The sequence below is a fragment of the Capricornis sumatraensis genome, chromosome 3 (genome assembly GCF_032405125.1).
Source record: "Capricornis sumatraensis isolate serow.1 chromosome 3, serow.2, whole genome shotgun sequence".
Lineage (NCBI taxonomy): Eukaryota > Metazoa > Chordata > Mammalia > Artiodactyla > Bovidae > Capricornis > Capricornis sumatraensis.
This window is the reverse complement of record NC_091071.1, coordinates 106,936,403-106,952,477: the sequence shown is the minus strand read 5'-3', so window position 1 is coordinate 106,952,477 and position 16,075 is coordinate 106,936,403. Positions and strand designations below refer to the sequence as shown.

The 16,075-nt window shown below is 45.9% G+C and overlaps 1 protein-coding gene across 1 annotated transcript in view; it reads right to left on the bottom strand.

Annotated features, from left to right (window-relative positions):
- TMEM163 (transmembrane protein 163) overlaps window positions 1-15,842 on the bottom strand; it is a 277,527-nt gene extending 261,685 nt beyond the window's left edge. The window contains exons 1-2 of the mRNA XM_068969547.1: window positions 15,647-15,842; window positions 9,573-9,692 (exon numbers count right to left, since the gene is read on the bottom strand). Coding sequence (XP_068825648.1) covers window positions 9,573-9,692; window positions 15,647-15,842 — 316 coding nt within the window. The remainder of the gene's footprint in view (window positions 1-9,572; window positions 9,693-15,646) is intronic.
- Between the last annotated feature and the right edge of the window lie 233 nt (window positions 15,843-16,075).

Sequence of the window (16,075 nt, the reverse complement as noted above, 5' to 3'; positions counted from 1 at the left end):
CTATTATGCAAGGATGGGAATTCAGGAAGTCAGCATGTCTGTGTGGGGCCAGGAGGAGAGGAGAGAGTAAATTATCTTCTTCCCTGCTGGGAAGTCAACAAGCAATACCTTAACAACAAAAATTCAACAACTGGCATTAGAAGCCTGTTATTTTTAAAGGTATAAGAAAAGAATCAACTAGGGAGGCCAAGTGATTGCCAGCATGGAGATGAGGAGGAAACAGAGAGGAGAGTTGCGGGGGCAGGGCGGGGATGGGGGGCGCGGTGCCGTTACAGTTCTTAACTTTAAAGACCACACCCACATGGGACTTCCTTGGTGGTGCAGTGGTTACAACTCTGTGCTCTCAATGCAGGGGGCACACGTTCAGTCCCTGCTCAGGAACCTAAGATCCTTCATGCTGTGCGGTGCAGCAAAAAACAAAACTACACTCATGCTATGGCTTCCATAAAAACAACAAAAATACATATTTATTTGTTTGTTTCCCAGTTGTTCTTTTCAGTGTCCTTCACATGCTTGATTCCTTTTTTTATTGTCTATTCATTAAATACATGCATTTTACAGATTCTATCAGTCTCTTCTCATCGAGTTCTAATCATGCTGTTGTATGACTTAGTCATCTAGTTAAAATCCTTTCTCAGGAGCTTCCTAATGTTGGATTATGAGCTCAGCATTGGTGGCGTGTCATCCATGTGAGGCTACTGGGACTTAGTGGAGGTTCTACACTTGCTTCTTTCAGGCATTCCAGGGGTCTTTACAACATGGAACCATATCCATGTCAGTATCTCAACTTGAGGGTTCCTAGGATACCCGGGCAGGATGAGCACCTATATAGGACACCATGGTGTACTCCCTGAATTCTCCCTTAGGAACTCCCCATTCATTCCTTCAGCTGCCAGGAATGAGGGCTGCCAATGGCTCACAGCTCATCGCTCTCCTGGATCCGCCCTCTACTGAAGGAAGCTGCCTCTCCCAAGGTCACGCTTCTCCATGGGGCAGCCCATACCAATGACGAGTCTAGCAACCTTGCTTCAATAAGACAATTCTGAATGGCCATCCCGGCTCCAAGTCCCTATGGGACAAGTCTCTGAGGTAACAGCACTGTCGTTCAACTTCTCCCCCAGCCAAATCCTGCTTCCCTTGCTTCCTTTCAGAAATTCTCCTGAGAGCCTCTCCCAGCCCCCATTCCTAATAAACCTCCTGCAGTGACTCTCCGAGTCAGAGTCTATTTCTTAGGAAAGCAACCTATGAAAATTTCAAAAACAAATGAGCACAAGGTCATTCCCATGGTTACAAATTCTAGTAGAAGCCTCCCCACACACAGAGTTGAGTGGTCTTCCTGGGTTGATGGGGGGCGATTATTCTGGTCCATCTCTTCACTGAAGGTAAAATCCTCTAGTGCATTCACTTTATTCCAAAATCTTAGTTTCCAAAGCCCCTCCTAAGTCTTCCTGCACTCCGGCCTCGGGACAGCCTTAGCTTCTGCATTCATAGCTCTGATTTTCCTTTAATTCTTTCTTGGGGAGGCTGCAGACTGTCCTTTCTCTAACAGACCAGTGATATCTTTTCTTGAGCATCCTATGTGTCTGACAGGTTATCTGCCCTACCCCACTACCCTATCATTTGCTCCAGCGTCCACAGAATCCCCTCCCCATTAGACCCAAGCTTATCAAGGGAATGACAAACTGTCCCAGGCCCTAGTGTTCTCTGTGGTACCCAGAACACCAGACAGGCAACAGGCTCTCGCTAAGGACTGGATGGACACAGCCACAGCCTGGAAGGACACGCAGGAGAAAACAGCAGAAAGTGAGAAACAGCTTCCTTTACTGGGAAAAGGAGAGTCCTCTCCGTCCCTTCAACCTCATCTTCAGCCCTCAGGACGAGGCTCCAGGAAATAACCTCTCGTCAAGGAGGACTCTGCCAGAAACTTCACCTTCAAGGGGAAATCCCCAGAGGACCAGATCACAGTCATTAAGCACAAGCAGACCAGAAAACCCCTTCTTGTCCCACCGGCTAACAACTGTGCCTGGAAAGAGCCTGAGAGGCAACAGGAAAAGCCCTCAGGAGTTTCCCACAGGACTCTGGAAGGCTTGTTAGCAGAGCCCAGACACAAGCAAGGAGGGGGCAAGGACCCACCCAGCCTAATGAGTCCAGAGGGCTCACTGCCCAGCTTCCCTGAGTCAGCGCCGGGGCTGTGCGACAAGGACACCTCTGTGCTAATACACCCTGGCCACATTTTAATTAAAGGCTGTGTGCAGAATGCAGGGAGACGGGAAGCAGAACAAGCAGGCAGCTGCTAAGACCCCTCCTCTACTGTGGGCTGGAAACAACAGCTCGTTGTAAGCCTGGGGACTGGGAAGATGCACTCTCCTAACAGCCATGAGTGAGTCTGGATCAATGGAACCCTGGATCTGTGGGCCCAAGAGGAGGCAGAGGGAGAGGGGAGGGTGGGGGTGTGGGGGGAGGGAGAGACAAGGGCCCTGCAGCCCCCATCCCCACTGGCTTTCCCGCTTGTTTCCATTCACTTGAAAAAGCTGCCATTCCTTTTTCTGAGATTTTCACCTACAAACATACATCCTCAACCTGCTGCAGCCACAGTGGCCTCAGCAGGGAGATGTTAAAAACTACTCCAGTCCAACCAGTATCTGAAACATCAGTATCAGAAGCAACAGTTAGAACCGGACATGGAACAACAGACTGGTTCCAAATTGGGAAAGGAATACATCAAGGCTGTATGCTGTCACCCTGCTTATTTAACTTATATGCAAAGTACATCATACGAAATGCCAGGCTGGAAGAAGCACAAGCTGGAATTAAGATTGCTGGGAGAAATATCAATAATCTCAGATAGGCAGATAACACCACCCTTATGATAGCAAAAAGCGAAGAGGAACTCAAGAGCCTCTTGATAAAAGTGAAAGAGGAGAGTGAAAAAGCTGGCTTAAAATGTAACATTCAAAAAACGAAGATCATGGCATCCAGACCCATCACTTCATGGCAAATAGATGGGAAAACAGTGGAAACAGTGTCAGACTTTATTTTCTTGGGCTCTAAAATCACTGCAGATGGTGACTGCAGCCATGAAATTAAAAGACACTAGCTCCTTGGAAGAAAAGCTATGACCAACCTAGACAGCATATTAAAAAGCAGAGACATTACTTTGCCAACAAAAGTCCATATTGTCAAAGCTATGGTTTTTCCAGTAGTGAGGTATGGATGTGAGAGTTGGGCTATAAAGAAAGCTGAGTGCCGAATAACTGATGCTTTTGAACTGTGGTGTTGGAGAAGACTCCTGAGAGTCCCTTGGACTGCAAGAAGAACAAACCAGTCAATCCTAAAGCAAAGTAATCCTGAATATCCACTGGAAGGACTGATGCTGAAGCTGAAACTCCAATATTTGGCCACCTGATGCAAAGAACTGACTTACTGGAAAAGACCCTGATGCTGGGAAAGATTGAAGGCAGGTGGAGAACGGGATGACAGAGGATGAGATGGTTGGATGGCATGGACATGAATTTGAGCAAGCTCTGGAAGTTGGTGATGGACAGGGAAGCCTGGCAAGCTGCAGTACATGGGGTCCCAAACAGTCGGACACGACTGAGAGACTGAACTGAACTAATTGAACCAGCATCTGAGCGCCAACTGTATTAGGGGCTGAGAAGGCAGACCTGAGAAAACAGGGCCCTGCCTTTGAGGAGGGTTCACCGAGTGACAACACAATGATGTAAGTATCGTGTATCACGTTCCTGATACACTGTCCAGTGCCCACGAAGCTCTGGAAACCAAGGGCATTTTTTTTCTTTCCATTTTTAAATCATTCTTATTGAGGTATAGTTTACTTACTTATGTACATTTCAGGTATACAACATAGTGATTCACAATTTTTAAGAATTATATTTCCTCCATTTATAGTTATTATAAAATATTGGCTATATTCCCAAAATGCATTTCATCAGAAAACGGAGGGTCAGAGGAGGCTTCCTGGACTAGGGGCTCTTTCATCTCAGTTTTGAGGGATAAGTAAAATTTGGCTAGAAAAGAAAACATAGGGGTCAGGAACACAGGGCCTCTGACACCAAGGGCAGAGCAGGTGCATGGATGTGGGGGCGAAGAGCAGGATGCAGTGTCTGGGGAAATGCAGGAAGCATTTGTGGGCAAGCTTGGCTGGGGGGATGGGAGGAGCCGAGTTCAGCCAGGGAGGAGGGGCAAGATCAGAAGGGGCCTCTAGGTGAGCAAAGGTGCGGAACTAAGATACTAAGCATCCGTGAGCCGGCATCATCTGTGAGCCGGCGTTCTTGGGGTGGGGAGATGAGACATCACCCTTTGAGTCCACAACCCACAAGGACATGAGGGCAGGAAGGAAGAACCCAGAGGCAGGGCGTGTTGTCAACATGAGGTGCCCAAACCGAATTTCAGCTGTTCCTCCCTCCTGGTTTCCACCTCTCAGAATCAGCATCTCTGGTTATCATTTGTCCTGCGCTCTCCCGGGGAGCAAGTTATCCCCCTAAAGAGGCCCAGGATGTGGCTCACAAACTTCCTGCCCACATCCTCCCCGCTCAGCTCAGCAGCCCAGACCGGCAGTGGTTGGGAAGTTGTTCCGGAAAACTCCCCACCACACTACCCTGGGGAACAGCAGCTTGGAAAGAGGCCGGGCTCCTTGAAAGATCAGCAAGAATAAGACCCATATCTAACCTAAGTAGCAACGGGGGACTGTACACACAGGGACCACACTGCATTTCCCATGCCCAGAGAACGTCTAGAAGGAAATATAAGACCCTGGCAACAAGGCTTGTCATTGGTGAGGGGTAACTGAGAAAAAGTTGAGGATGGGAAAGAGATTGGCACTGTGTACTTCCGGCCTCATGAACTTTCATAATGTGCACAACCTTCTTTCATCAAGAAAAATAAGCAAGAACAGCGAACGACAGGAAGGAGCAGAATGGAAGCCCCCTAAGTCTTCAGGGAAATGGTGTAGGGGCTGGGTCTTAGGTTCAGCCGCAGGAGCAGTGAGGGTCTCACAGGCATCCTGACCTAATGCAGGTGGGACACAAAGGGGGAAACTGGCATGAAGAAAACACACCGAAGAATGAATAAAACTACTCTGGGAAATGAGTCCTTATGGCTGGTGAGGCCCTCAAAGGATTCAGCCACATGAAGGTTTACCAGAAGATGAGTTTTGCTGAAAGATGCCAGCTCCAGTCCTGGGAAGCTGGGATGTCTGAGTAAGGGGGGGGCAAAGGCCAGGTCAGGCCACACATTTTAAGCCACTGTAACTCTTTATCTCTCTCAGGGCACCAGAGGGCCACTGGAGAGTCTTTTGCCTTTCCCACCTCACACACGTGTCAGTTGAGAGATACCATAATAAATTCCTAGACATATTTTGCTGAGTTTATAAAAGCACCTATAATTTCATTTTATCTATCTCTTGGCTGCTGCTGCTACTAAGTCGCTTCGGTCGTGTCTGACTCTGTGCGACCCCATAGATGGCAGCCCACCAGGCTCCGCCGTCCCTGGGATTCTCCACGCAAGAACACTGGAGTGGGTTGCCATTTTCTTCTCCAGTGCATGAAAGTGAAAAGTGAAAGTGAAGTCGCTCAGTTGTGCCCGCCTCTTAGCGACTCCAGGGACTGCACCCACCAGGCTCCTCTGTCCATGGGATTGTCCAGGCGAGAGTACTAGAGTGGGGTGCCATTGCCTTCTCTGCTCAACTCTTAGACTCACAAATTAAAAATAAAAAGAATAAGTATACTTATTCCACCATGTTTAAGGGTTAAGAGTTTATACAACAATCAGATACATTATTTTAAAACCCCCAAGTATAGAAACCACTCCTTTCAGAAAATTTTCCAATTCTTAAATCTACTGATTCACAAAATTTTTGAGAGAACTTTTTCTGAGATCTTGGTTTGGATTTTTTTTTCAAAGTGGAACTGTGTATCTTAGAAAAGGTTTTTCCCCTGAGAATGTTTCAAATAGATCTTCACTTCCTACAGAACATGTATTGAGTGCCTAAAAATTAACTCACACTCATTTAAACCTCAGAGTCAGAATGCACTTTCCTAATTCATTCTAACAAAGACATCAATGATGTCGAAACCCTGAACTGTGAAACAGAACTTCTGTTCTCTTTCTAACCTCATTATTAAAACAGATTTTTTAAGGTTTGTTCATAACAGGATTGCCATTTTCCATGCTGCCTACCGATTATAAACAGAAGTAATTTTAAAGCCAAACTAAAACTCTCTCTGAAATATTCAAGATGTATTACCATCTGGTTTTATATCAGCATTTGAGCAGGTCCAAAAATCACTACATTACCAAGGATTCCCAAAAATAGTTCATCTCCCTTTCAAAGCACATATTCCTCTCAAAATACTTTCAAAGTCACAAACTTTGAAAACTCACCTAATTTTTCAGACTATACCAGACATCCATTTACATCATCCATTGTATGTCAGACATCCTGTATCCATACTTACATGTGTAAGTGATTTATCACCGATCACTCAGTAATACTAAACAAAGCTATTTTTATCATTGGGTCTTTTAGAAACTACTAATCTGTGAAAATAAAGTGTACCTGATTACTTGGAAGCTGGTAGGAAGTGAAGGATAATAGTCTTCATTTGCAAATGTACACACTGTGTAAAAATATGAATCTTTCCAGTCCTGAAAAAAGAGGCATCCCGAAAACTTACATATATCCATCAGCCTCATTTCCAGACACAAAAGAAACAACAGCATTTCTCCAGAGGATGCTCAGCTCAAAATCAGCATGTACAATTAAAGAGGAAATGGCAGATAAGGAGATAAAGATGGGTTTCTAACTGAACCAGCCACAGAGCTCCAAGAAAGGCCCTTAGTAAGAGAATGGCCATAGGATTATCCAATTGTCTTAAATAGATTTCAATTGTTTATAAAATAAATAAGACCTAAATCTGGTATCTAAACAAATCTTTAGATGAAATTTATTTCTAAGAAATCTTTTGCTTCCCCCAACTTAAAAAAAAAATTGCATTTTAGAAAATGTTTCTCAGTTCACTCATTCAACAATCTTGAATACTGATTTCCAAGTAAAAATGGATGTTCATCCTGCCCCGAAGAGTTTACCATCCAGTAGTAGCAAGAAGACGTGACAATAAATACCGTCCTCTACTCTTCACCATGACTATCACCTCCTGGCAACACACACCACCACACTCACACACACCACACACATATGCACACACGGGCACACACTCCACACTTGTCTGCCATCTCACAGCACTGCATTCCATAGCAGTTCTCTTTAAAATGTTAACTGGTTCAACCTGACCATTCCATTGGATACAACATCTGTTCACCAAGCCAGCCTATTCCATTTTATCCCATCTCTCTGTCAACCACCTCCTTGCAGAATATTGAGGGCTCCTTCTGAGCCTTTTTAAAAAATACATTTACTGTGCTTTCTGAAACATACCATTTTCCTTTAAATACTAATTTAAACAATTTCAAAAGTCAGCTTATATTGCTTAATCTCTATTGACTTTCTTCCCCTTCAAAACTGTGAAAATGATTGAGCGAAAGTCTATCAACATGTAAGTGATGTTTTAAAAGTTTTTAATATTTCATATTACAAATAGATTTAGGGAACTAAAGAATAAAACCAACAACCCTACAATGCAGCCACAGACCACCTCGAAGGTCTAAAATATAAAACACACACATGTGCACACACATTAAAGTTACTCTAGTTAAAATGAGAAAATACATAGTTTAGCTTTTACATTTTTTGGTTTAACTGTACCAAAACAAGTTGAAAGCAACTTGGGAACAAATTAATGTACCACAGAAAGCAACAAAAATCATGATGCCATGTATACCCCAATGCCAACATTTTATAGGCAAGAAGTTACAAGAGTTAAATTACTTGCTATAAAAAGGGGGTAAAATCATTTTAAAGAGAAACAGAACCCTTTTCATAAAGCAATATTATAAGTGCATATGCATTATGCAACAGTCTTTTTCTATTATAAGCAATGGAACAAAATTTTTAAGATAACCCAGCTGAACAGGCATAATATGGAAACCCAAAATTTCCTAATTTTTTTCTTATTCTGATTAAGCACATCAAATGTAGGATTCTTCTCCCAAAGGAAAAACTTGCTCAGTATTTCTCCACATTCATGTCCTCATTCAAACAATCACATTATAAAGTCATAACAGCTCTATCAGTCAGAGTAACTATTATGCTGTTTGTAAATCACTTCCCTTCCTGCCATTCGTCTTTCTTTACATATGTAAATCACAGGGTCAGATTTGGAGCCCACCACCAGCCACCGCAACCAAATTATCCTCCAGGGATGTCAATAGGGCTGTTACTCTTGTTTCAGGGTTTTTTTTTAAAAAAGGAAGGAGTAGCTATTTTCAGGGATCAGAATTCCTCTTGATCAGATTTTTGGCTCACTGATAAATGCTTCTACCCTGAAATTATCCTTGGCTGCTAAATAAGTGGCAAAAAAAAAAAAAAAAAAAAAGCCAAGATGTGGTACAGTGTTTCCAAATAGATATTGCTTCAAGGAATATACACTGAGTTTTGCAAGGAACACTTGGTCAAATTCTAATATTCCCCCTTGGGAGCCAACACCAATTTCCAGCAGCAGCTCTAACTGTGCAGAATGGAATTTTAAAAACACACAGGGTAGTATATTCCAGCAGACACAGCCCTTCCTTCTCCTACTCTGCGGTTGTCACATGAGACACTTTGTATGATACTCATTACTTAGAATATAAATCTGTTAAGGCCATAAATTAATCACAAAATGCATATCATACGTTCTTTTTCCTAGCATTAAAAAGAAAAAAAATCACTGTGGATTCCAGCAAGGTTGAGCTGAAGCTGCATGTCACTGCTTAAGCTTATGAATCACTGCACATTAATAAGAATAAACAGCACATGCACATTTCCATAGGCTGCAAATGTTAGTAGAGAAAATGCATGTCATGGGGCTTCCTAACAGGGAAACTGGATTATCCATGGGCAGAAAGCAGTCAGTTTTCTTAGTTCTTCTCGATTATGATAAATATTTTTGTTTCCAAGGCCACTGAAAACTTGCAAGGGGATCCTCCCATTTTTGTTTCATTAAAATGTTCAGATGATTTTATTCTAAACCTCAGGCAAATATAATTCAGGGGTGGGGGTGGGGAGGAGAGGTCGTACTACAATATTACACTCATCTGGTAGCATGAGGTTCAAAATACCAGTCTCAAGGATATATGTTTGTCACATGTCAGCCCAGGCTGACGGCATCCACCAAGAGAATATTTTCACTATTTCAGCTGGCAGCCAGAATTGACTGCCACAAACGCGCATACTGATTAGAGCCTAGACTCCCAGTCTTCTTCTTAACTACCTCTCGCCTCTGCAGAGGAGAGAAGCCATTTTACTAATTTATAAGCATGTGACTATGTAACCATCGAAAAAAAATTTACTCATCAATAATAGTCAACTAAAAGCAAAAGTGCATCCCACAGGAGTCGAGAATAAAACCGACAACACCCATAAACTACATCGATCAGCAAGACTGAATACTCACTAAAGGCAGCCACCGCCAGGGCCAGTGTGACAATAATGGAGAACCAGGAGACCCACAACGCCTTCTTTCTGTAGTTCTGGGCTTCATGAGGTTTTAGCCGAGTGCTGCTTTCTAGTAAGCCTGACAAATACAAGGAGAAAAGGAAGTTAAGCATTTCCTTATTAAGAAACCCACAACTAGAGCTATATGTTCTTATCCAAGGATTATAAACCGACAGCCTGTGGGCCAAGATTGGGGGGGGGGGGCTGTTAATTGAAATATAGTTGATTTATAATATTGTGCTAGTTTCAGTGTGCAGCAAAGTGAGTCAGTTATCCAAGAGGTGTTTTAGGAGAGTGGCATGGAAATCAAGCTTTGGGGCATCTCTTGAAAGATCGCTGGCTCAAGCGTATCTGGTTCATGTTCCCACAGGGAAATGCCAGCTGTCTTCTTTATAAAGGAGCCTGCCAGCCCACCAACCTCTGACCTGAGGACATATGACCCCAGCCATGCCCCTGCCCCTGTGTTAACTCCCTTGGCTCACTGACTCAAGCAGGTGCAGCTCCTTCTAACAAAGCCTTTCGTTAAGAAAACAGCATGAATAGCCCACATCTGGTTGGGCTTTTGGGCTCCTCAACTGCAGCACCAATTTGCGTTGATCCACCATCCTGGCCGGTACTGGTGGACTGGGTTTTGCCCAAAGCAATGAGTCATGGAATACAAATGCCCTCGTGGCTCCCCTCATCAATTAACAGAAGGATCATTTCTCTTTAACCACAACTAACAGCCAGCTGACCTAAATTACATGCCATGTTTTCTTCTCTCCTCTTTCTGCTTTATAGCATCTATTCCTTTGTATCAAGCTTATGTCAAAAAATTCTCAGACTATGTGGGGTAAACCTACTAAAACTAGGGGTCTCTTCCCAGGCATGCCACATACAATAAAGGTTTGATTTCATCTCCTCTGCTTTCGACACTGAGTCCTCAACAACAGAAATACAGGATGCCTCTGAGACAATGCCCAAGTTTCAACAGCCTTGAGTCAAAGTATAACATCAGTATGATCTTGATGGACATTTTTTCTTCTCCTTTGAAAAGAGATCATATACGGCATCTCTTAGTTGCATGGAGAACCAAATTCTCAGCCCAGCATCCCACTGGTGGCTCAAATGGTAAAGAACCTGCCTGCAATGTAGGAGACCTGGGCTCCATCCTTGGGTTGGGAAGATCTCCTGGAGGAGGGCATAGCAACTCACTTCAGTATTCTTGCCTGGAGAATCCCCATGGACAGAGGAGCCTGGCGGGCTACACTCCATGGGGTTGCAAAGAGTCGGACACAACTGAGTGACTAAGCACACATTCCACATAAACAGGACACCATCTCTAGCCAAATAACCCATTATATACTTCGTAGAGATGGAACAGCCTTATCACAACTGCTCCAAATGATGAAGAAACTGGTAGTCAGGGTTTAAGCACCCATGAGTAAAATACTACACAGCATGCAACAAATCACACTTACACATTGTGTAAGAAGGCATCTTCCCACTAGACTGACTGGGCACCACATTAAGCACTGGGCTACTGAGAACTGCATCATGTTTGAAATATAACAAGTTCAGTTCAGTTCTGTCACTCAGTCGTGTCTGACTCTTTGCAACCCCATGAATCGCAGCACGCCAGGCCTCCCTGTCCATCACCAACTCCCGGAGTTCACTCAGATTCATATCCATTGAGTCAGTGATGCCATCCAGCCATCTCATCCTGTCATCCCCTTCTCCTCCTGCCCCCAATCCCTCCCAGCATCAAAGTCTTTTCCAATGAGTCAACTCTTCGCATGAGGTGGCCAAAGTACTGGAGTTTCAGCTTTAGCATCATTCCTTCCAAAGAACTCCCAGGGCTGATCTCCTTCAGAATGGACTGGTTGGATCTCCTTGCAGTCCAGGGACTCTCAAGAGTCTTCTCCAACACCACAGTTCCCAGTTCCATTAACTACTCAGATCACAAGTCCTGAACAACAGGGAAAAGTCATGAAGCCTGGTTAGTGAGTCCAGTGTACAGCCGGATTTTTTAGTCATTGAAACCTGCAGACACATTTACAACCAAAAGGGAGATGAATTTGCAAAAGGTAGGTATAAACTCCATCATCTCACTGTAAAAATCTCACCAAACCTTCCTTTAAAAAATGCACTTGGACAGAAAAAAGAAAAACCTCCCATCACATTATGCCCTGGGTACAAATGATTTCAAACTGTCCCTTGGTCTACTTCTTTTTGTCCCTTTGCCTATTTCCCTAGCTGCTAAAAACACCCATTTTAATTTTCAACTGCAATCACCCTTGATTCCAGTTTAAGCTACAACCAAAAATATTATGCAGGTCCCACTGACTCCCTATAATTTATTTCCCTTTTCCCAAATGACACAGAAATCTTTCTTTCATCCTGGCCAATTGATTTTCAAGAGAAGTGAAGCTGTAACATTTAAGTACTGACTCAAGTAAGCAGTTCATTTGCTGGGTACTTTGACAGCAACAATCTCAAGAGGTTATCCACTGGGGGTGAAAAAACAAGGTTCCTTCTAGAAGATTTAATTTTCTAAGAGAAACAACCATGATCTGGGTTTCTGATTCCAACACATGACATTTATTTTTTCCTTCCAAAGCCAGCTGTTTCCAACAATGGGACTGGAGCTGACTGCACGGCCAGTGAACACACCTCACCCCTGAGGGGGCCAGCACTCCCCTTGGGGGAGTGTGGGCTGCCAGCTCACCTGGACTGCACTGTCCAGCTAAGGTGGTGCAGGATTGCACCTACTCAGCAGGATTGATAGTGCTTCCCCATGAGACGTTTCAAACTTTAAACACCGGAGTAAATGTAATGGAGACTGTCCAGGAAGGGAGAAACTTACCCATTCCTATTCAACCTTCACTTGCTTCCTACTAGTTTTCCTTCCTAAAAATAGAGCTAAAACCTAGAGTGGATGACTCTCCACTCCTCAAAGGGAAGTGGGATATAATGATCTATGAAGACCTGGCTTATAAATGAATTGTCTGCACACAGGTTCCTCTACCTCCCCCCTCCAACCTGTGTTAGCTGCATGCACATGTGCAAGCCAGAGATGTGACGAGAATTTCTAAAATTTTCAGGAAGCTGTGTTTCAAAAGTATAAGAAAGGTAGCACAGCCTACAGAACCCAAGGCAGGTCTCACATTTGCACACATGGCTGGCTCCTACAAGAAAGAGGCCTTTAGTTGGCCTCCACCTTCAAATTGTTAATCTCACTCAAATTTCACCTATTTGTAATTTGGACCCTGGCATAAGGTAAGCATAAGTAAGCATAAGGGTTATATTAATGGAGGACTGATACTGGGGTTGAGGAGATGCAAATATACACAGGGAGGTTGAAGCCATCAGTCATTTCCATGCTAGTATGAATTAGTTCCCCCGCTTTCTCCTAAGAACTGGTCATGCTTGGATTCTCAAAAAGAAGGGGAATATTCATTAGATAGGAAGGCAGTAGAAAATGCTGAAGCAGATAACACTCTTAGGGCCCTAAGCCTTGGGGCAGAATGATGGGAAACACTTGTGGGGAGAAGAGTGGGCATTGAAAGGGAGGGTGTGGAAATGCCTAAGACAAACTTGGCCTATGTTTTGTTTGTTTTAGTCAGTCTTGGACCGCAAAGCTCTTGCTCCCTGAACTACAAGGCTCAACCAAATGGCACTGCAGTTACTGACAATATGAGCTAGCTAGGTTTCTGGGAACCAGCCACATCACTTCTATGGGGGAAAAAAAAAACCTCTAAAGTTCCCAAACACTAGATTTTTATAAGCAAGCCTTTGATCAAAGTTAGATTGAGACTGTTAACAGGGTCCTGACAGCTCAGAAGGAATTTATGGCAAGAGAGAAGGCCAAATATGGGTACAGAACCAGGAGTCCACCCTCCCACACACCCATAGGTAGGTATTTAGGTTTAGAAGACAAGCAAGCCAGGCATGATGTAGAGATACATAGCAGGCAGCTGCCGAGGCCTCCTCCTCTCCAAAGCCTCTCACTATTAGGAAAAATATAGCAGTAGCAGCAATCGAACCATTCCCAAGGGATACAAAAAAAAAAAATCAATATTGAAAAGATGCAGCCCCATAAGAAAAAATAACACAAAAATATTTTAAGAAACCTCCCTAGATAGGCTTCTGATTTATTTAATAGAAACGACTCATTCAGCATTAACTCTTGGCTACCAGGAACGGGTCAAACAGAATAATGTCACACTGACTTTCAGCTTTCAAGGCCACACCAAGCCGGGTTCTTTGGGGGACAGGACTCAACAGACTGGCAGTGTGTGACAGCAGCACTTTTACACAGTGACAGTTTATGAACAGTGAATGCTTTCATGCAATAACATAATGGAAAATAAAATTCAGTTGACCAGTGAAAAATAACCTTAAGAATGAATTTAGATGGGCTTTTTACGCTTGAGCCCGAGCTACAAAATGACACTAAATATTAACTTGTCCTAGCACGTTTTTCTCCTCCTATCCTTTTGTGAGATAGGGAGAAATAGGCCAGCTTGATACAGAAGACCTGCAATGCTACAAAAATAAGCCCATCCCAGAGTTCGGTCTTTCTTCAATACAAAAATTTTAAATCCCACAGCATCAGTTGCAGAGAGAAAGGTAATTAACACGATCTACAATAAAAATGATAGATTTTGTTGGGTGCTTGTGATGTCACCCATCATCAGCTCGAAAATGATAATCGAGTTAGGTGAGAATAGGAGGAGAAACTGCAACATAGGTGCGGAACTCGTTGCAACCGGAGTGGCTCCAGTTCTCGCCCGAGCATCCCTGCCGATTCTCTGGGAATTGCCGCTTCCATGTCATTCTGTTTTTCACATGCTACAGTTTAAAATTTCTAAGGAACGAGATCGTGCCTCCGAACACTAAACCGGAATAAAAATGTACAGGAGATACCAAAAATATACAGAAACCTGCTAAGACTGAAATATACAAATCCGCCACAGCCAACAAAATAAGGCTTCCAAGAACAGGGGGTGGAGGTGGCGACGAGCCGCTCCCCCCGGAGCGGCCGGCTGTCAGAATCCCGTTTCGGCCACTAACCGGTTTTAGCAGAGCCATTGAGTCTTTTTGAGGGGGCCGATTTGGATTCGATTCTGCAAGAAACAAAAAAGGTACAGACGTGGCCAAGAAGCGGGCTGAAAGGGAACTAGGGAGGGGAAAAAAGAGAAATGTAGGAGGAGATAGACATAGGAATGAATAGGGCAGTCTCTCGCGTTTTATGTGGGCAATTCAAAGGGGTAACCGGCTATCTGTCGGAGGGTCGGGCTTGGCCTCCTGGGATAGGGACGTTTGCCAGAATCCAGGGATTTTTAAGGGGCTGGGATGCGCGCTCCGAGAACCACCAGGTTCCAGCGGCATCCATCCAGGATCAGTGGTCCAAATCGAAGTGTCCCAGTCCTCTGTATCGGCAGACAGCGGGGCAGCGACCCGCGATAAACTGGGTCTCTAGTAAATGAGGGTCGGAGGTCACCCGACTCCCCTTCGCCGGGGCAGTCGCCCCTCGAAGCTGAATCCGCGTAAGTTAGTTCTCCCTGGTTAACCCACGGAGCCGAACGGGGTTTGGGAAGGAGCATGCTCTGAGCTCAGGACCCTCCCAACTGAGCGCGACCCGCAGTCAACCCGGAGCGCTCGGCTCGGAAAGCGGAGGGGGGTAAAAAAAATCACACACACACACACGCCTCCAGGAAACTTTTCCAGTGGGCGCTGGAGGAGCCAAGGCTGGCCGAGAGGAGGGTGCGGGCCCCGGCGGGGTCTCCCAGGAGGCAGTCGGGTTCTCGGGTTCCGGCGGAGGCGCCGCGACTCGGGCGGTGCCGGCCGCGGAAGGTGGGGCTGCCGCCCTCAGCTCTGCACGCTTTCGCGGGAAGTCGGAGCTCCGCGCCCCAGCGCGCTCCGAGGCGCCGAGCCCGGCCCCACCCGCCAGCGGAAAGGCGGGCCCCGAGCAGCGGCTCCTCATCGCGCCCGTCCGGCCGGGGAAAGGGGCCGGGCCAGGGGAAGGGGCCCGGGGCTGCGCGCGCTCACCTCGGTCCTCCAGCCCGTCGCTGAACTGGCCGCTCTCGCTGATACGCAGCTGCCGCTCCTCCTCGGGCTGCGGCGGCTCGCGCGCCGGGGAGCTCAGCGGGCCGGAGGCGGTGGCCAAGGGCGCGTGGCCCCTGGGCGGCGGCGGGACTGCGGGACCCGGGGTGCTGCGGCGCTCGCTGCCCGCGGCCGTCTCCATGGCGCGGGGCGGCGGGTCCGGGCGGCGACGACGAGCGCGGCGGGGACTCGAGTTAGAAGTGCGAGGCGCCGCGGCTGGGAGCGGGCGGAGGGACGGACCGACCGCGCGGGCGCCGCGGAGTGGAGGTGCGGCGGCGGCAGGGGGCGGGGGGGTGTGCGGGAGCCGCGCGGCTCGCGTGGCCGGTGGCAGAGACTCGGGCCCAGCAGCAGCTGCCGCGCTCCGCCCCCGGGGGC